The 21,650-nt window shown below is 42.8% G+C and overlaps 1 protein-coding gene across 1 annotated transcript in view; it reads left to right on the top strand.

Annotated features, from left to right (window-relative positions):
* Positions 1–21,650, top strand: part of ABCC2 (ATP binding cassette subfamily C member 2) — an 87,835-nt gene that overhangs the window by 16,566 nt on the left and 49,619 nt on the right. The window contains exons 3-11 of the mRNA XM_066355538.1: positions 2,833–2,958; positions 5,587–5,721; positions 5,934–6,041; positions 6,472–6,527; positions 8,348–8,582; positions 9,068–9,231; positions 10,060–10,237; positions 19,648–19,902; positions 20,977–21,042. Coding sequence (XP_066211635.1) covers positions 2,833–2,958; positions 5,587–5,721; positions 5,934–6,041; positions 6,472–6,527; positions 8,348–8,582; positions 9,068–9,231; positions 10,060–10,237; positions 19,648–19,902; positions 20,977–21,042 — 1,323 coding nt within the window. The remainder of the gene's footprint in view (positions 1–2,832; positions 2,959–5,586; positions 5,722–5,933; positions 6,042–6,471; positions 6,528–8,347; positions 8,583–9,067; positions 9,232–10,059; positions 10,238–19,647; positions 19,903–20,976; positions 21,043–21,650) is intronic.

The raw sequence follows: 21,650 nt of genomic DNA, 5'->3' as shown, positions 1-21,650 counted from the left end.
GGAAAAGGCTATAAATTAAATTCTTCCCATCAACCTTCAAGTCCTATTTTATTTACACTTAACTTTTGCTCACTTCCAGAATTGGATTCTTTTTTTTTTTTTTAATTTTTATTAATTTTAATAGGGTGACATCAATAAATCAGGGTACATATATTCAAAGAAAACATGTCCAGGTTATCTTGTCATTCAATTCTGTTGCATACCCATCACCCAAAGTCAGATTGTCTTCCGTCACCTTCTATCTAGTTTTCTTCGTGCCCCTCCCCTCCCCCCTCCCCTCTTCCTCCTTCCCTCCCCAACCCCCCATAACCACCACTCTCTTGTCCATGTCTCTTAGTCTCGCTTTTATGTCCCACCAATGTATGGAATCCTGCAGTTCTTGTTTTTCTCTGATTTACTTATTTCACTCCGTATAATGTTATCAAGATCCCACCATTTTGTTGTAAGTGATCCAATGTCATCATTTCTTATGGCTGAATAGTATACCATGGTGTATCTGTGCCACATCTTCTTTATCCAGTCTTCTATTTTTTTTTTACAGTGATTAAAGCCTTTAAGCAAACTCTTGGCCAATACAGCAAGAATCCATAAAAGAGTAGTGTCCTTAACATGTTCACCAAGTCCAAGTTGGCCCCAACACCATGCCAAATCCCTGAAAAATGCAACCCAACCCCAGTTCAGTCTGTTAGGAGCTGTCACTAGGAGCAGGAGTCCAGGGCAAGTCCACCTCCAGGAAAAGTCCACATGGCCCTGGAATTGTTGTCACAATTCTATACTTTGCAGCTCACGTCCAAGTCCCAATGACCACTGCTTCTAGCTGGTAATGATTCAGGTAGACTGGAAAAGCCATCTGCAGCATGTGTGGAGATGGAGCTTCTGTTCTCCTCTGCCTGGAGAGATGAGACCAGGTTGCTTTTCCCTGGAGCTCTGCAACTGTGGCAGAATTGGATTCTTCAATATCACACTTCTTTTTGAGAAATCTATCCATTTTATTTGGGTGTATTTATCTAAAAATAATATAATGATGTGTTAATAATAAATATAATAATGATGTATTAACAAAAAGAGCGGTATTTCTGTAATGAAATGGTATAATAGAGTAACTGTATTTATTTTTATATCTGTGCACATGCCACAAACCAGTGCAGCTAGTAATTCCAGGTCCCAAGTGGTAACGGTGCAGAATTAAGAAAATATGTGGAATTAAGAAAATACAAGGTCAGGAGAGCCCTGTAATTGCTGCTAGCAAGAACAAAGCATGCCCAAAAACCACATCTTGCTTTATTTATAGGGAAAAGTGGGCCATTAGCAAATCAATGAGATTTTTGATCATGTTTCCAAGGCAATCCAAGAATTTTTACCAAGTGCAGAAAACCCCCACCATACATGTCATCTTAACTTTACACCAAACAAAGGATAGAAGAAACTTGCCTCCAGTCTTTCTGGGGAACATGGGGGGTAGTGTAAACAATCCAGCACCATAGCTTAACAGTCTTTTGCAACCTAATCAGGCAAGTGAGGTGGGGGGTTGGGCAGACTGTCAGCTTACAGCCAATTCCTCACACCTCTGTCACCAAAAAATCTAAACTCCAAAAACCCTGTTGGTTTTTTGGTCCCCAACAGGCACATATTTCTCTGGAATACCATAGGGTGCACCTGGAAATCTTCTAGGGCAGTGGTCCCCAACCCCCAGGCCGCAGACCGGTACCAGTCCGTGGGCCATTTGGTTCCGGTCCGCAGAGAAAGAATAAATAACTTACATTATTTCTGTTTTATTTATATTTAAGTCTGAACGATGTTTTATTTTTTTAAAATGACCAGATTCCCTCTGTTACATCCATCTAAGACTCACTCTTGACACTTGTCTCGGTAATGTGATACATTTATCCACCCCACCCTAAAGGCCGGTCCGTGAAAATATTTTCTGACATTAAACTGGTCCGTGGCCCAAAAAAGGTTGTCCTAGGGCACACCAGTGCACCCTGGTGCACACTTTGAGAACCACTGTCTTAGGATGACAGAGTTGCAATCATTTGCAATATTAACTTCAAAGGTTATATGGGGGAAAAGCCTGGGACTACCAACCAAAGAAAGGTAATAGCGCCATTCCAACTGGGGTGGGGATCTTTCTAAATCTATTGTCTTACTTATCAGTTGCTGGGTTACCAATTACACCAAAACTTAGCAGTTTAAAAACAGTTTTTATCTCTCCATTTCCCTGAGTCAGGAATTTGGCAGCAGCTTATCTGGGTTCTGCTTCAGGATCGCTCATGAAGCTGATATAGTCACCTGGGACTAAGGTCATCTGAAGTTTTTGATTGTGGTTAGAGGAACTGATTCTAAGACAACTCATTCACCTGGCTGTTGGCAAGAAGTCTCATTCCTTACCAAGTGCAGCTCTCCATAGAGCTACTTGAGTGACTTTGTGATGAGGCTGGTAGCTTTCCCTGCTGTGAGTGATCTAAGAGAGAGAACAAGGAGGAAGCCACATTGTATTCTGTAACCTAGACTTGGAAGTCACACACTGTCACTTCCACCACGTTCTACTCATTAGAAGCAAGTCACTAAGTTCAGCTCACACTCAAAGTAAGGGGTGCTTTCTTGAAGGGAGGATCAAAGAATGTGAGGACTTATTTTTAAACCATCATACTCAACATTCCTCAAAAACGCTTAAAGCATACTTTGAACTTTATTTCATTGCTTGAACTCCATGTGTCATTCATGCCAGAAATATTTATTGAGTGTGTTATCTGAATCACTGCATATTTACTGGAACTGTTTTTATTGTAAAGAATGATCTCCTCCTAACAGTGGTCTTTTTTTTCTTCTCAGGTGCTTGTTGGGCTTCTTCTTATTCTAGCAGCCATAGAGCTGGCCCTTGTCCTCACAGAAGACTCTGGACTAGCCACAGTCCCCGCCGTTAGATATACCAATCCAAGCCTCTACCTGGGCACATGGGTAAGCCCCATCACCACTTCTGCCCTGTTTATCATATCTCTATTCATAGCCATCTAGCTGAAATGTACTCTTTTGGAATGGAATAAAGTTCAATTTCATCTACCCAAGGGATTTGTGATTAGCAAAGCTTGATTATAGTGGAGTGAAACAAATTTTAGCTTTTCATCTTCTTTTTTTATTTATTTATTTATTTTATTTTTCTGAAGTTGGAAATGGGGAGGCAGTCAGACAGACTCCCGCATGCACCTGACTGGGATCCACCCAGCATGCTCACCAGGAGGCGATGCTCTGCCCATCTGGGGCGTTGCTCTGTTGCAACCAGAGCCATTCTAGTGCCTGAGGCAGAGGCCATAGAGCCATCCTCAGTGCCCAGGCCAAATTTGCTCCAATGGAGCCTTGGCTGCGGGAGGGGAAGAGAGAAACAGAGAGGAAGGAGAGGGGGAGGAGTGGGGAAGGAGAGGGGGAGGGGTAGAGAAGCAGATAGGCGCTTCTCCTGTGTGCCCTGGCCGGGAATCGAACCCGGGACTCCTGCACGCCAGGCCGACACTCTACCACTGAGCCAACCGGCCAGGGCTTTCATCTTCTTTTGAACACTAGTTTCTAGAGCCTTGTCGTTAAGGTAAGTAGTAGCTTTAGTGGCTAAGATGTGTATCTCATGCTCTCATATCTTGCCATCTAAGGATCACATGTGAAATTCATGTTTATTATTGTAATCCAAAAGAATCTTCTTTTTTATAATAGTTCTTATCCTTTATTTCTATTTATTTTATATTTTTGTGACAGAGACAGAGAGAGAGACAGATAGAGGGATATATAGGGACAGACAGACAGGAAGGGAGAAAGATGAGAAGCATCAATTCTTTGTTGTGGCTCCTTAGTCTCCTTAGTTGTTCATTGATTGCTTTCTCATATGTGCCCTGACCGGAGGGGCTACAGCAGAGCAACTGACCCCTTGCTCAAGGCAGTGACCTCGCACTCAAGCCGGTGATCTTGGGTTTCAAACCTGGGTCCTCCCTGTCCCAGTCCAATGCTTTATCCACTGCGCCACCGCCTGGTCAGGCCAAAAGAATTTTCTTAAATGCTGTAAATATTACTTTTAAATTGATTGACTCAATGGATCACTGTCTAGAGTTGTTTGTATAAACTTGATGGCAGCAACTGATGTTTCTTCTGCAAGCATATTTTTGGGGGTCTGCCTATGCAGTGTTTTAAAAGCAATTGTACTAGATGCCGTCATTTTAAAAGGAAGATGCCTCAAAATTATTTGGATTTGCAGTCTATCTGGAAAAATCAGGATGTCTGGCTACTATGGGCCTACGTTCCCACAGGGCAATGGTCAAGCAGGACTGAGTAGCAGTTGCTACCATGAGACCAGGCACGTGCTCAGCACAGTCTCCCACGCCTCATTCAGTGATGTGGTCTGCCCAGCCGCTGCAGGCATGTGTTAATTCTGTTTAGAACAAACAAAGAAGGGTCTAAGCAGCAGTAAGCTGTGGGCGGCTCACCAGGCTGACTGGGGGCATCTATTCCCAACCCTGCACCCAGCGGCATCATGCTGGAACTTGGAACCCACCACAGTGGCAGTTGCCTCAGAAATTGGCAACTGCTACAAATCATGGCTTTATTCCCCCGCCCCCTCCCTGCCCCAGGATATTGTTTTACTAGCACAGGTACAAATCACAGGCTTTCCGCCCCCATCCAGAATATGGCTTTACTGAGTTTAGAAAACCAACATTTAATTAATTTTATCTAAGTGAGATGTTACAAGGGAAGTGGTTTCTATGAATAGCTTGGTCTGTGATATTATTAGAAACTCATGATTCTGGCCCTGGCCGGTTGGCTCAGCGGTAGAGCGTCGGCCTGGCATGCGGGGGACCCGGGTTCGATTCACGGCCAGGGCACATAGGAAAAGCGCCCATTTGCTTCTCCACCCCCCCCCTCCTTCCTCTCTGTCTCTCTCTTCCCCTTCCGCAGCCAAGGCTCCATTGGAGCAGAGATGGCCCGGGCGCTGGGGATGGCTCCTTGGCCTCTGCCCCAGGCGCTGGAGTGGCTCTGGTCGCGGCAGAGCGACGCCCCGGAGGGGCAGAGCATCGCCCCCTGGTGGGCGTGCCGGGTGGATCCCGGTCGGGCGCATGCGGGAGTCTGTCTGACTGTCTCTCCCCATTTCCAGCTTCAGAAAAATACAAAAAAAAAAAAAAAGAAACTCATGATTCAGACACTTTATACCTGTCTAGCAGAATCTGCCTCCACTACCTGCCTACTGCAGTGCCTGAAGTTAATGTGCTTGGGTCTAGAAAACATTTTTCTGGCTCCCAAAGTAACTCCATTAAAATGCAGATGGTGAGCCTCTGCCTTTTTAGCTAAGCCTCCACCCAAGTGTGGTGAGCAGAGACGGGGTGGGGAAGGGGACCCTGGGGAAGCATGGAGGCTGTGACAAGAGAGAGCTGGATGGTGACAGGAAAGAAAGCTACAATTTGGCACTTGCGTGCTTTCTGCCCGGACAGATGCAGTCCAACAGTCCCCTCCCCTAGCCCTCCTGTCCTTCTCTGTTTTCTGACATTTCTTTTTGCCTTTTATCCTTGGCTAGTGACAGTATTTTTTCAGAACTCGATGTGACTTTTTCTCCAGCTCCTGGTTTTGCTGGTCCATCATAGCAGGTTATGGTGTGTGCAGAAGGACTCCTGGATCCTGTCCCTCTTCTGGATTCTCTCCATCCTCTGTGGCACTTTCCAGCTGCAGACTCTGATCAGGATGCTCCTGAAGGTGAGGAGGAGAGAGGGGTGGCGGGACGAGAACCTGCTAGCCAAATTCTCAGTTGGAGCCCATGGCATAAAGCAAGTTGAGCTCAGGATAGACTTGTATTTAGGGGATTTGATACAGGCTTTGATCACAAATATGGACATACGTGGGCTGTTTAGACTGAAGTTGGATATAAAGCTCATTTTCTCTTTGTTTGGTGTTTTGTTTTCCCACAGGGTGACAATTCCAGTCTAGCCTACTCCTGCCTCTTCTTCATCTGCTACGCACTCCAGATCCTGATCCTCATTCTTTCAGTGTTTTCAGAAAAGGATGACTCAGCAGATGTGAGACTTAAAATAGACCCACCTCATAAATTATTCAATTGGATGGCCCCTTGACAACTATAGTGTCAGGTGTCAGGGTGAGGTGTCTAGATCTCATACAGGTCCCTCGAGCCCAGGATGGCATAAGGAAACAGAATATGGGAGTATTGACTTTGACATTTACCCACTAATCTTTAGCATAGATGATTATTTCATACATCTATGCCAGAAGATCTGATTATCATTCAACTGGTGACCCTTAGGTCTCCAAATAAATTTATGTTGACCAGCTTACTTTAGTATCATATCTAGTTTCTAGCGCAAAATTATATCAGTTTTTGATTTTAGAGGCCCATAGAGTTTCTGTTTCCAGTGGATATATTTTCTGATTTTTTTTTTTTTTTTTGTGTGTGTGTGTGTGTGTGTGTGTGTGTGTGTGTGTCTTTTGCAGAATCCATCACACACGGCTTCATTTCTGAGTAAAATTACCTTTAGCTGGTATGACAGGTAAGAAACACCTGGGGGAAGGGTTGACTGTAGCCCCGCCCCCTCACTCTTCTGAAAGTGATGAAAATCTTCATGTGTCAAAATGCCTCCTGCAGCCTCCATTTCGCCTCTTCTTAGAATTCGAGAATGTTAAAGCTTACAGATCGATCTAGTTCAGTCCCTTCATTGGGCAGACTCCGACGCTGAGGGAAGATGGAGGGAGATTTGCCCTTGGTAACCTGGGGGTTCCCTGGAGGAAAGGAAGGGCTGTAAGAAAAGGAGGTGTTAGTACAGGAACAGGGCACTGCGGGGGCAGGTGCGGTGGCACAGATGTGGAGGGTTAAGGGTGAATTAGTTGGCCTGGGCTTCCAGAGGATCTAGAGCAGGCGTTCTTGTCCTTTGTAGTTTCACAGACCCTTTTGTCTGGTAACGACCACGAACCCCTTCTCAGAGATTTTTTTTTTTTTAAATTTTAATTTAATTTAATTTTTTTACAGAGAGAGAGAGAGAGAGTCAGAGTGAGGGATAGACAGGGACAGACAGACAGGAATGGAGAGATGAGAAGCATCAATCATTAGTTTTTCGTTGCGCATTGTGACACCTTAGTTGTTCATTGACTGCCCTCTCATATGTGCCTTGACCATGGGCCTTCAGCAGACCGAGTAACCCCTTGCTCGAGCCAGTGACCTTGGGTCCAAGCTGGTGAGCTTTGTTTAAACCAGATGAGCCCAAGTGACCTTGGGGTCTCGAACCTGGGTCTTCCGCATCCCAGTCTGACGCTCTATCCACTGCGCCACTGCCTAGTCAGGCAGAGATTGTTTTGAATGCATAATGTAAAAATATAGACTGACCTGGGCACTGAAGATGGCTCCATGGCCTCTGCCTCAGGTGCTAGAATGGCTCTGGTTGCAACGGAGCAGCTGCCCAGATGGGTGGAGCATCACCTCCTGGTGGACATGCTGGGTGGATGCCGGTCAGGCACATGCGGGAGTCTATCTCTGCCTCCCCGCTTCTCACTTCAGAAAAATACAAAAAATACCAAAAGAAAGGTATAAAATTATAAAGGAAAATAAATATATTGAAATACAGTTAAATATTTTTTTAAAAACCAAATGTGTGATATAGTAATACAAATGCTTCTTTATTAATGCATTAAATAACAATATTCAGTGATAGGTCTAATAATGGCCATAATTTCAAAGTAGTGATTAGTATAAATCAGCCATGAAAACATCAGTGATTTCTCCCAGGGACAAAGGCATGTATCCTTTTTACAACTCTAGTTGGTGGCCTTTGCTCACAGTAGAGGGAAAGGCGAAATATCATTTTGAAGCTATTAAGAAGAAAGACATGATTTATTTTCCATTCATTTTCTCAAATCTTAGGTTGAGGAGCTCTCTGATCTAGAGAGATAGTATGAAGGTGGCCCCCGGGTCTGCTCAGTTTCTTAAGGGCATCGTGGACGCCCTTCAGGGAGATGTTGGAGCAGCAGCATGGCAGCCAGTGGCCGAGCAGGGGTGGAGGAGGCGATGCTCGCTTGGCTTTTAATTCAGTAGAGCCCCGCCCCTTCCCTTCTCTCGTCTTCTACCAACCTCTGCTACCCTACTCCGCATCCCTTTCCTGCTCTCCCCACTCTTCTGTCCAGATCAGAGGGTCCGGATATGGAGTGGTGGAGCAAGGGAGAGAAGTCTTATTTTTCTGTCCCTCCATTCCACAACTGGGAGGTGGGTTTTTTGTTTTGTTTTGTTTTGGGGAGGTGAGTTTTGATAGAGGCATTCAGGAGACAGCCTCTGACCCAGTCTGCAGGGTCTCAGCCTGGGTCTGGGTCGCTCTTATTCCAGCATTGTTCTGAAAGGCTACAAGCAACCTCTGACAATTGAAGATGTCTGGGATGTTGACCAAGAGAGTAAAACCCAGAGTGTGGTCAGCAAATTTGAAAAGTACATGGTGGGAGAGCTGTCAAAGGCCAGACGGGCACTCCAGAGACGGCAGCAGAAGAGAGCCCAGAGTCACTCGGGAGCCAGGCTGCATGGTCTGGACAAGAACCAGAGTCAAAGCCAAGACATCCTCGTCCTGGTAACTGTCCCCTGGGGGTCTGGGCAAATGTGCTGTGTGTTTCAGGAGAGAGGACATCAGTGTCACGGTGATTCTGTCCTCCCATTTTTTACATCACTTTATATTTTGCATTGTGTTTTATATTATCAGTAGTATTCAGAATACGAATAATACCTTAGTGGTGGATATATGTGGGGTATAATGTACTATATGCTCTTCTTTTTGCGTATATTTGAAATTTTCTCTAATAGAATGCTTTTTAAAATAGAAAGATAAAATAAAATAATACCTTAGCATTACTAGAATCTGTCCCTTGGTGGAATTTAGCAATAGCAGCTAATTCATTTACTTTTCCACTTGAAAATATCTACTGAGTGTCACCTAACCCTGTCCTGAACAAGGAAGGCAGTAGGGCTCAGGGGCTCACCACACAGGACTGTTCAGTGCAGGACGAAGTCTTCCACTCCACAGCTCTGTGGACACCCATTGCTTGGTTTTGTACCTAGGAAGAAGCTAAAGAGAAAAAAAAGAAGTCTGGATCCAAGAAAGATTATCCTAAGTCCTGGTTGATCAAGAGCCTTTTTAAAACGTTCTACGGCGTAATCCTGAAAGCATTCCTGATAAAGCTAGTCCACGACTTGCTCCTGTTTCTGAACCCTCAGCTGCTGAAGTGAGTGAGTCTCGGAACCGTGGCCAGCTCAGGGCCCCTCTGTCGTTCTACTTTTTGTCCCTCGTGTCTGCAGGCAGAAGCTTACCATTACATATCTTTTAAATTCTCGTTTTTAAAAACGCTCACAATTTTCTTCCACCTGACAGCATTGCGTTTAGGAAATGTATGATGCTGTGTCCTTTAGCCTCTTCCCTCTTTTCCATGTTTCCCCCAGTCCTCGCCCCATAAGAAGCCAGGTACCTGTTAGAGACTCTTTCATGTTAAACAGAACTGCTGTGGGCTGAGCCATGTCCAAGAGGTGGGCAGCATACCCCAGGAGAGCCCTGTACCTGGTGTCTGTAACCAAACTGCTCCACATTCAAAGCCTTCAAATGGGAGGTTCAGATTCATCATGACAAGATGTACCTGGTTCTATGGAATGAACTATCCTCCATGGGAAGCCCTTCCAACTCATTCTGGATACATATCCTAATTCCTTTCCAGGCTTGCATTGTCTGGGAATGAATTGACTTGTTCTACACAGCCTCTTTTCCCAGGGGCTGGGGGGCAGGGGGACACAGGGACCAAGCCTTGCCGCGGCAGCTCTGAGGGTCATTCATAGCCCCTCCCACAGCCATGGCCATCAACCCCACGCACTGCCTCTTGCTCCTCTTCAAACCTAAGCAACAGCACTGGCCCCACCGCGGCACTTGGTCTTCTAAGAGCATTGGGTAATTCTGGCCACATTTGTTACCCACAGGATAGGGTGGGCAGCTGCTGTGCACATGGCGTGTGGAGCCCTCAGGGGCTTGGTGGCCATCACTCACTCGCTCGGTTTTGCTCTGGCAGATTACTCATCTCCTTCGCAAATGAGAGTGACAGCTACCTGTGGATCGGATATATCTATTCCATCCTCTTCTTCGTGGTGGCCCTCATCCAGTCGTTCTGCCTCCAGTACTACTTTCAGCTGTGCTTCCTGCTGGGCGTAAACGTCCGGACCACCGTCATGGCCTCTATATACAGAAAGGTAAGTGGACTGTGTCGGGCATCACCAAAGAAAGCCCCCTTAGTGGACATGAGCACTTATTCCGAGACTGAGGAAAATTTGATGAAAATGATAATGAACCTGGCTCTGGCGGGTTGGCTCAGCAGTAGAGCCTCGGCCTGGCGTGCGGGGGACCCGGGTTCGATTCCCGGCCAGGGCACATAGGAGAAGCGCCCATTTGCTTCTCCACTCCCCCTTCCTCTCTGTCTCTCTCTTACCCACCCCCACCCCCACCCCCCGCAGCCAAGGCTCCATTGGAGCAAAGATGGCCCGGGCGCTGGGGATGGCTCCTTGGCCTCTGCCCCAGGCGCTAGAATGGCTCTGGTCGCGGCAGAGCGACGCCCCGGAGGGGCAGAGCATCGCCCCCTGGTGGGCAGAGCATCGCCCCTGGTGGGCGTGCCAGGTGGATCCTGGTCGGGTGCATGCGGGAGTCTGTCTGACTGTCTCTCCCCATTTCCAGCTTCAGAAAAATACAAAAAAAAAAAATGATAACGAACCTTAACATTGGATTTTTAAAATTTAATTTATTGCGTTTACATAGATTTTAATGTTGCCCCGATTGCATCCTCCCTCCCTTGTATTCCCCTCAACATCTCCGTTGCCCCCCTCCCAAAAGCTCCCCCCCTTCCCTTCAGGTTTAATTCCGTTCCTCAGTTCACATTGTTCCTTGGATTCCTCAAATGAGTGAGGTCATATGATATTTTCTTTCTCTGCCTGGCTTATTTCACTTAACATAATAGTATCCAGGTCCATCCATGTTGTTGCAAAAGGTAATATTTCCTCCTTTTTCATGGCCACATACTATTCCATTGTATATATGTACCATTGCTTTATAATCCACTCATCCACTGACGGACACTTGGAGTGTTTCCAGATCTTGGCTATTGTGAACAATGCTGCAATATACATGGGGGTGCATTTCTTTTTTTGAATCAGTGATATGGTGTTCTTGGGATATATTCCTAAAAGTGGGATGGCTGGGTCAAAAGGCAGTTCCATTTTTAATTTTTTGAGAAATCTCCATACTGTTTTCCACAGTGGCTGCCCCAGTCTGCATTCCCACCAGCAGTGCAGGAGGGTTCCCTTTTCTCTACATCCTCGCCAGCACCTATAGTGTGCTATTTTGTTAATGAGTGCCATTCTGACTGGTGTGAGGTGATATCTCATTGTGGTTTTAATTTGCATTTCTCTAATAATTAGTGATGTTGAACATTTTTTCATCGGTCTATTGGGCATCTGTATGTCCTCTTTGGAGAAGTATCTATTCATTTCTTTTGCCCATTTTTTGATTGGATTGTTTATCTTCCTGGTGTTGAGTTTTACAAGTTCTTTATAAATTTTGGTTATTAACCCTTTATCAGACGTATTGTAGAATATGTTCTCCCATTGTGTAGTTTGTCTTTTTATTCTGTTCATATTGTCTTTAGCTGTGCAAAAGCTTATTAGTTTGATATAGTCCCATTTGTTTATCCTGTCTTTTATTTCACTTGCCCATGGAGATAAATCGGCAAATTTATTGCTGTGAGAAATGTTGGAGAGCTTACTGCCTATGTTTTCTTCTAAGATGCTTGTGGTTTCATGGCTTACATTTTAAGTCTTTTATCCATCTTGAGTTTATTTTTGTCACTGGTGTAAGTTGGTGGTCTAGTTTCATTTTTTTGCAGGTAGCTGTCCAATTTTCCCAACACCATTTATTAAAGAGGCTGTCTTTACTCCATTGTATGCTCTTACCTCCTCTGTCAAATATCAGTTGTCCATAGAGCTGTGGGTTTATTTCTGGGTTCTCTGTTCTGTTCCATTGATCTATATGCCTGTTCTTATGCCAGTACCAGGCTGTTTTGAGTACAGTGGCCTTGTAGTATAACTTGATATCAGGAAGTGTGATACCTCCCACTTTATTCTTCTTTTTCAAGATTGCTAAGGCTATTTTGTTGTGTGAGGGTTTTTTTTTGGTTCCATATAAATTTTTGAAATATGAATCCTATATCTTTGAAGTATGTCATTGGTATTTTAATTGGTATTGCATTGAATTTATAAATTGCTTTGAGTAGTTTAGACATTTTGATGATGTTTATTCTTCCTAACCATGAGCATGCTTCCACTTGTTTGTATCTTCCTTGATTTCTTTTATCAATGTTTTATAATTCCCAAGTACAAGTCTTTAACCTCCTTGGTTAAATTTACTTCTAGGTACTTTATTTTTTTGTTGTTGCAATAGTAAAGGGAAATGTTTCCTTAATTTCTCTTTCTGACAGTTCATTGTTGGTGTATAAAAATGCCTCTGATTTCTGTGTATTAATTTTATACCCTGCCACCTTGCTGAATTCATTTTATCAGGTCCAGTAGTTTTTTGACTGAGACTTTAGGGTTTTCTGTATACAGTATCATATCATCTGCAAATAATGATAGTTTTACTTCTTCTTTTCAAATTTGGATGCCTTTTATTTCTTCTTCTTGTCTGATTGCTGTAGCTAATACTTCCAGTACTATGTTGAATAATAGTGGTGAAAGGGGGCACCCCTGTCTTGTTCCTGATCTTAGGGGGATTGCTTTTAATTTTTGCCTATTAATTATAATGTTGGCTGTGGGTTTTTCATAGATGGCCTTTATCATGTTGAGGTGTGTTTCCTGTATTCCCACTTTGGTTTGGTTTGATCATAAATGGGTGCTGGATTTTATCAAATATTTTTTCTGCATCAGTTGAAATTATCATATGGTTTTTCTCCTTCCTTTTGTTTATGTGATGAATCACATTGATTGATTTGCGAATATTGTACCAGCCTTGCCTCCCAAGAATAAATCCCACTTGATCATAGTGTATGATTTTTTTCATATATTGCTGGATCCAGTTTGCTAATATTTTGTTGAAGATTTTAGTATCTAAATTCATCAGGGAAATTGGCCTATAATTTTCTTTCTTTGTGTTGTCTTTACCTGGTTTTGGAATCAGAATTAGGCTCGCCTCATAAAAGGAGCTTGGAAGTCTTCCTTCCTCTTGAATTTTTTGAAATAGCTTGAGAAGGATAGGAGTTAGTTCTTTGAATATTTGGTAGAATTCACTTGTGAAGCCATCAGGCCCAAGACTTTTCTTTTTGGGGAGTTTTTTGATAACTGTTTCAAATTCATTTGTTGTAATTTGTCTGTTTAGGTTTTCTGATTCTTCCAGATTGATTTTTGAAAAATTATATGTTTCAAGGAATTTGTCCATTTCACCTAGGTTGTCTAACTTTTTGGCATACAGTTCTTCATAATATTTTCTTACAATATTTTGTATTTCTGTTGTGTCAGTTGTTATTTCTCCACTCTCATTTCTAATTTTATTTATCTGAGTCCTCTCTCCTTTTTTCTTGGTGAGTCTGGTTAAATGTTCATTAATCTTGTTTACCCTTTCAAAGAACCAGCTCTTGGTTTCATTGATCCTCTATATTGTTTCTTTAGCCTCTATGTCATTTATTCTGCTCTGATCTTTATTATTTCCTTCCTTCTACTACATTTAGGCTTTACTTGCTGTTCTCTTTCTAGTTCTTTTAGATGCAGGGTTAGTTTGTTTATTTGAGCTTTTTCTAGCTTTTTAAGGCATACCTGTAGTGCTATGAATTTCCCTCTCAGTACTGCTTTTGCTGTGTCCCATAAATTTTGAGTTGTTTTATGCTCGTTATCATTCATTTCTAGGAATATTTTAATTTCTTCTTTGATCTCATTGTTAACCCATTCATTATTTAATATCATGCTATTTAGTTTCCATGTGTTTGAGTATTTTTCAGTTTTTCTGTTGTGATTGATTTCTAGTTTTATGCCATTGTGATCAGAGGAAATGCTTGATATGATTTCAATCTTTTTAAATTTGTTGAGACCTCTTTTGTGCCCTAACAGGTGGTCTATCCTAGAGAATGTACCATAAGCACTTGAAAAGAATGTATATTCTGCTGCTTTAGGATGAAAGGTTCTGAAGATATCTATTAAATTCAGTTGATTTAGTGTGTCCTTTAAGTCTGTTGTTTCTTTGTTAATTTTCTCTCTTGAGGATCTATCTAGTGATGTTAGTGGGGTATTGAAATCCCCTACTATTATAGTATTGCTATTGATCTTGCTTTTTATATCCATCAAAGTCTGCTTTATATATTTAGGTGCTCCTATATTAGGTGCATAGATATTTATAATGGCTATATCTTCCTGTTGGATTGCTCCCTTTATCATTATGTAGTGACCTTCTTTATCTCTTACTATAGCCTTTGTTTTAAAGTCCATTTTGTCTGATATAAGTATTGTTACCCCAGCTTTTTTTTTTTTTTGTATTTTTCTGAAGCTGGAAACAGGGAGAGACAGTCAGACAGACAGTCAGACAGACTCCCGCATGTGCCTGTCTGGGATCTACCCGGCATGCCCACCAGGGGCGACGCTCTGCCCACCAGGGGGCGATGCTCTGCCCCTCCAGGGTGTCGCTCTGCTGCGACCAGAGCCACTCTAGCGCCTGGGGCAGAGGCCAAGGAGCCATCCCCAGCGCCTGGGCCATCTTTGCTCCAATGGAGCCTTGGCTGCGGGAGGGGAAGAGAGAGAGAGGAAGGAGGGGGGGTGGAGAAGCAAATGGGCGCTTCTCCTATGTGCCCTGGCCGGAAATCAAACCCGGGTCCCCTGCACGCCAGGCCAACATTCTACTGCTGAGCCAACCGGCCAGGGCTACCCCAGCTTTTTTTTTTCATTTCCATTTGCATGAAATATTTTTTTCCATCCTTTTATCTTTAGTCTATGTGTATCTTTTGTTTTGAGATGTGTCTCTTATAGACAGCATATGTATGGGTCCTGTTTTCTTATCCACGCAGCTACCCTATGTCTTTTGATTGGATCATTTAATCCATTTACATTTAAGGTTATTATTGATATATAGTTGTGTATTGCCATTTTATTTTTTAAAGCTATCTTCCTCTTTTACTATATTCTTTTCCCCCTTTGTTCTGTTTACAACAGGCCCCTTAACATTTCTTGCAGCATTGGTTTGGTTGTAATGATTTCCTTGAGTTTTTTTGTCTGGGAAGCTTTTTATTTCTCCTTCAATTTTAAACGATAGCCTTGCTGGATAAAGTAGTCTTGGTTGTAGGCTCTTGTTCTACATTACTTTGAATATTTCTTGCCATTCCCTTCTGGCCTCAAGCGTTTCTGTTGAGAAGTTGAATGTCATTCTTATGAGGCTCTTTTGTAGGTGATAGTCTTTTTTTCTCTAGCAGCTTTTAATATTTTCTTTTTATCTCTTAGCTTTGGTATTTTAATTATGATGTGTCTTGTTGTGGATTTCTTTGGGTTTCTCTTTAATGGAATTCTCTGTGCTTCTTGAACTTGTGTGACTCTTTTCTGCATCAATTTAGGGAAGTTTTCAGCTATGATTTGATTGAACAGGTTTCTATCCCTCGTTCTTTCTCTTCTTCTTCAGGAACCCCTATGATGCGGATGTTATTTCTCTTCATGTTGTCACAGTGCTCTCTTACAGTTTCCTCAGACTTTTTGAGTCTCTTCTTTTTGCTGCTCCACTTCCATTCCTTTTTTATCTTTTCCTCTAACTCGCTGATTTGATCCTCAGCTTCATCTGTCCTGCTTTTAATTCCTTCCATTGTGGTCTTCATTTCTGATATTGTATTTGTCATTTCTGACTGATTCTTTTTTATTATTTCAATGTTCTTTTTTATATTTGCTATCTCTTTATTTAGGTGCTCATTATGTCCATCTATTGCTGTTCTAAGATCTTTGAGCATCCTAACAATCATTATTTTAAACTCTGCATCTGGCAATTTGTTTATATCTGACTCATTCAAGTTCTTTTCTAGGGATCTCTTTTGATTCATTTGGGTTGCATTTCTCTGCCTTCCCATTCTGTCTGTCAACATTGGATTTTGACTAACCACACAGCCTTTTTTAGATGTTTCTTGGAAATTCAAAGATGAAACATGTGTACATAGACCTAAGTGTGTGTGCAGGGGAGAGGGGCAGTAATTTCATGGAAAAACTGCAAGCTGTTCTATGCCCAGCATCTGCCATTTGGAGTTTGCCTATCTTGAAGGTTTGCCTATCTGTCCTTCTCCTTACTCTCCCAATAAGGTATAAATGCCTTGGGAAAGATGTAAAATCGGAAAAGAAGCTGACCAAGGGCAGACTCTTAAAACCACCAACATTTTAATCCAATACTACATAAAACAACGTGTATAAGGCTTGGTACATCCATCATATTAAAATTTTATGATAGACTATAATGCTGTATGGACCAGGGCTTCATCACCCCAAACGCACTTTTGCCTACTGACTTTCATTTTCTAAATCTTTAGTGAGTGACCAACCCCTTCTCTGCCTATTCCATTTATTTATTTATTTATTTATTTATTTATTTATTTATTTATTTATTTTGTAGATATGTCCACTCTGCCTTCTTAGTTTGGCAGACTTGGGGGCTTTTCCATTTCATTAAGATGATTTTGCTTACCTTCCTTCTGGTACATCGCTTTTAACATTGAACTTTCTCAGGGCAACTATATTTTTCTTATATTCTAGATACCAAGCTGAAGTCTCAATTTGTCCCTAAGAAATAAAAGTAGTGTCAGTTGTATCTCAATAAAGAAGAAATAAATAGAAAGATAGAAATAAAAATAAAATAGTTATGATCAGTGACTATATAAACCTGGGGAGAAAATTTCCACATGAGGAGATAGGAATTTTTATAGGTCAGAACATCAGTTGCCTTTTCTTCCTGGTTTTTGTCCACCAGGAGAGAGTTCCATCACAGCGATTTCTCTGTTACAGTCCCTGGGGTCTCCTTTGCTCTCCTCTCTTACAACACCAATGTGTCTTTGTCTTCCCTGAGTAGATGTTGACTTATCAAGGGACCCAGGCAGGTAATCCAAACATCTTTAGGTCAGAAGTCTGATCTAGTCCTTAGAACTTCAGTAGTGGATTCCCTACTGTGTACCATGTGACACGATAGTGAAATGGACAGATGTAGCCTTTTTCCTCACAGAGTTTACATCTGGTGGGGAAATGGAAAATCAAAACAATTACAGTTCAGTGTAACAAAGGTAATGGCAGAGGTAAGCTCACACTGGCATTTGCCTTCTCCCAAATTCATGTTCTAACCCCTTATTCCTTTGGAGATCTATGACTTCTGCTGGTTTGCAGGATATCAGGTCACTGACTAGGCTGTCTCAGCCCTTTCTATGAATGTACACTTTTATAATTGTGATGATTCATTACCATTATTTTGATTCCTAATATATTTCAGAGTTTGCAACTGTTATGATCCATAAGGAATTTGTAAAATAGAGTTCTTAATGAGACAAATAAATATTACTACTAAAATAGAATTAAAATGGACTAATTTTCCATGTTTATGTTCTTCATTTATGAAATGTTATGAAACATTTTTTATATCTACCATCAATCCTTAGCCCTATGAAATAATTTTTAGCCCTATGAAAAAAATTTTAATCTATTATCTATCTTTAGCCTTATGCATTGTCCCTATTTTACAGAAAAGTAAGGCTTAGAGCAACTCAGTGCCTACAGTCACATAGCCAACACCTGCTACCAGACAGGGACTAGTGAGACAAAATTAAAGACTTTCCCACTTCAATGAGATTTATTGAGTAAAGAAAAGCATCACGATTACCTTAAAGGCTGATTAAATGTTACCTTTTTGTTTGTTTGTTTGTTTGTTTGTTTTCCATATCTAAGGGGAGGTGTAGAAGTGGACTGATTTCTCTAGGACCTCAGTAACCTAACATTTTAGGAAATTTTCCTCTTTTTACTATACAACCAAGAATTCTGGTATGTTCCAAAGAAGAATGTGTTGGTAAATTAAGATGACAGAGGATCTTCTAGGAAAAGCATTGAAGTGAATATCTTTGTGTGAATTAGAAGAAGGTTCTCTTTTCTCCTGGAAAATGGTGACTTGGTGAGCATAGTGCCAGCTAGTTTCAATAACCCTGACCCCAACCCAAGTTTCTGAGCTAGGTGCATTTGTGTCTTTTTTTTTTTTTTTTTTGTATTTTTCTGAAGCTGGAAACAGGGAGAGACAGTCAGACAGACTCCCGCATGCGCCCGACCGGGATCCACCCGGCACGCCCACCAGGGGCGATGCTCTGCCCACCAGGGGGTGATGCTCTGCCGCGACCAGAGCCACTCCAGCACCTGGGGCAGAGGCCAAGGAGCCATCCCCAGCGCCCGGGCCATCTTTGCTCCAATGGAGCCTTGGCTGTGGGAGGGGAAGAGAGAGACAGAGAGGAAGGAGGGGTGGGGGTGCAGAAGCAAATGGGCGCTTCCCCTATGTGCCCTGGCCGGGAATCGAACCCAGGTCCCCTGCACGCCAGGCCGATGCTCTACCGCTGAGCCAACCAGCCAGGGCCATTTGTGTCATTTTTTTAAAAATTTTATTTATTGATTTTAGTGAGAGGAGAGAGAGAGAAAGGAGGAAAGCAGGATGCATCAACTTGTAGTAGTTGCTCCTCATATGAGCCTTGACCGGGAAAGCTCAGGGTTCCAAACCAGCATTCCAGGTTGGCATTCTATCCACTGTACCATCACAGGTCAGGCTGTGCCAGGCATTGTTGTGATAGACCTGTGGGTATCAGCCTTCTGATCTCTTTAACATGAGAACAGGAGGCTCATACAATAAGATTCAGGTATCTAGACATTGCCTGCAAATTTCTCACAATAAACAAGTCATTTGCTTCAAATGTGTAAATCTGCGGCTTTCCTCTCCACTCTAAAATTTCTGTCCTTCTTGGGAATGGTCACAACCTCCTCATAGGAGTATGGCTCCAAATAACATTGTGAAACCAAAAGTCTGCAAGGTCAGAATCAGTACATGCTTCCTCCCTTCAACTTCCATTTGTTCCATCTTTCACTAGTGGATTCCCTACTGTGTACCATGTGACACGGTAGTGAAATGGACAGGCGCAGCCTGTCCTCACAGAGTTTACATCTGGTGGGGAAATGGAAAATCGAAACAATTACAGTTCAGTGTGACAAAGGTAATCGCAGAGGGTAAGCTCAGGATGTTATGGGAGAACACAGGAGGGGCATCTAACCCAAGCTTGAAAATTAGAGAAGTCTTTCAGAGTATGTTCTATCTAAGCTGACATAAAGGATAAATAAGAATTTTCTGAGCAAAGAAGTGTGTGTGTAAGGCAAGGGTGGGGATGTTGAAGAAGGTGAGACTAGCAGAAAAAAATGGCCAAGAATGAGAGAACACTGTGTGTAAAAATTGGAGGCAGGAAAGTATAGCGTCTTGAAACAGTTATGTCCATATGGAGCCCATCTTTCTGCTGTGTTCTCACTTCCTGGGTTTCTGCTTTTAATACTTTTAAGTATGCTTGGCCTTGTCCAGGGATCCCAATCCCAATCTTTATCTTTAGGCACTGAGCCTGTCCAACCAGGCGAGGAAGAAGTACACCGTTGGAGAAACAGTGAACCTAATGTCTGTGGATGCCCAGAAGCTCATGGATGTGACCAACTTCATCCACCTGCTGTGGTCCAATGTTCTACAGATTACCTTATCCATCTACTTCCTGTGGAGAGAATTGGGACCCTCTATCCTAGCGGGAATTGGGGTGATGTTGCTCCTAATACCAATTAATGCGATAATGGCCACCAAGAATAAGACTACTCAGGTAAAGAAACAGTCGCCCTAGGGATGCATACACCTTCTTCAAAGTCTAAAGCCTTTGCTTATTTTATCTAACTCTTGGTGGCAGTGTGGGCAAGGCAAAGCTGGTGGAAGACTTTCCACCATCCCAAATGAAGCTGCTTTTTTCTATCTTCCCTTGTCATGTTCTCACCCCTCTTAGGGTTTATATACTCTGTCTTCATGCATGTTAGAGGAAAGAACTTGATTGGAAAGAGAAGAGGAGAGCTTCCCAGGGACCCTGAACATAACTTTTCCACTTTGCTCCACTGGGCCCTTCTTAGGACAGTGATTATTGGCCCTATTTCTTCATCGTAGCAATCAATACAAACCAACCACACAGCAGTCACGGGAGTGACTCAAGCTTTAAACCTAAATCCTAGCAATGAACCTTGCTACCGCTAGGTGGCAGGGTTCCATGTGGACGTCCGTAGTTCTGCCAGAAATCATAAGTTGGTTGGATGGACTGTATGGCCTGCGTAATATATTCATTCGTTTTGCATTCATTTAGTTACAGAATATTTTTAAAATGCTAATCGTGCAGCCTGCTTTTCTGGGAACACAGCAGCATGTTAGACAAAGCTCGTGTTCGTGTGGAGCTTACATTCTACTTAGGATGGAGAGTCAGGCCATAAACACAAAAGCCGGGAAGAAAAAAATATCAGATCGTGATAAGCCCTACGCAGAGGATTAAACAAGGTGACGTGGTAGCGAGTGAGTGGGTGGTTGTTTCAGATGATCGGGCAGGAAAGGCTTCTGTGAGGAAGGGCTATTTGAGCCGAGCTCTGTCTGAACCACATAAGCCCCATGTGGAAGAGAGCTCGGTCGGGCCAGTGCTGAGGGGCAGAAACAAGAGTGGCATGTTCAAGGGTCAGAGAGAAGGGGATGTGGCAGGGGCAGAGTAGGCGAAGAGGAGAGCGGAAGAGACACATCTGGTCACTGGGCACCTCAAGCTCTTACCAAGTGACAGCCACACATGCCACCGAGACCTACCGTCTGCAGCAAATCTGGACCCTCTCACATGGAAGTGTTTTCTTTTTGTTTTCCTTTTTCCTGGCAGGTAAAAATTATGAAGCAGAAAGACAAACGTTTAAAGACCATGAATGAGATTCTCAATGGAATCAAGGTGAGAAGCCGAGTGCAGGTGGCCCGCCTCGGTGCGTGCGCAGAGATAGCGGCTCTGGGGCGTGGCCATACCGAACCCTGGCGGAGGCTGTGGGCTCCCTCTTCTAGGCTCCTGTGTCGGGTGGTTCCGGAGTACTCTACCCACCAGTCTCCTGTTTCTTCTCTTGCTCTCAGACCTTCGTTTGAACCTTCATTTCTATTTACTGACCATAACTGGTTTGTTTTGTTTTTATATTATTAGCTTCCAAATTATTCTATGTGCATAAAAGTAACCAGAATGATATAATCAACTCCTGTGAACATTACGCAGCTCCAGCAATTATCAACATGACCTAACTAGTTTCATCTATACCCCTCCACCCCCACCTCATGCCCTGATAAATTATTTTCAAGCAAATCTCAAATTATGCTGTCATTTAATTAGTAAACACTCTGAATATATTTGTAAAAGAAAGACTTGGTTTATAAACATAACCACAATACCATTATCACGCCTAAAAAAATTAACAACTATTCTTTGGTATTATGGAATTTCCTTAATTACCTCATACATCGCTCAAAAATAACACACAAAAAAAACCTGTTGGTTAGTTTAAATAAGGATCCCAA

This window comes from Saccopteryx leptura, chromosome 13 (assembly GCF_036850995.1).
Source record: "Saccopteryx leptura isolate mSacLep1 chromosome 13, mSacLep1_pri_phased_curated, whole genome shotgun sequence".
Taxonomy (NCBI): domain Eukaryota; kingdom Metazoa; phylum Chordata; class Mammalia; order Chiroptera; family Emballonuridae; genus Saccopteryx; species Saccopteryx leptura.
This window is presented reverse-complemented; position numbering and strand designations above follow the sequence as displayed.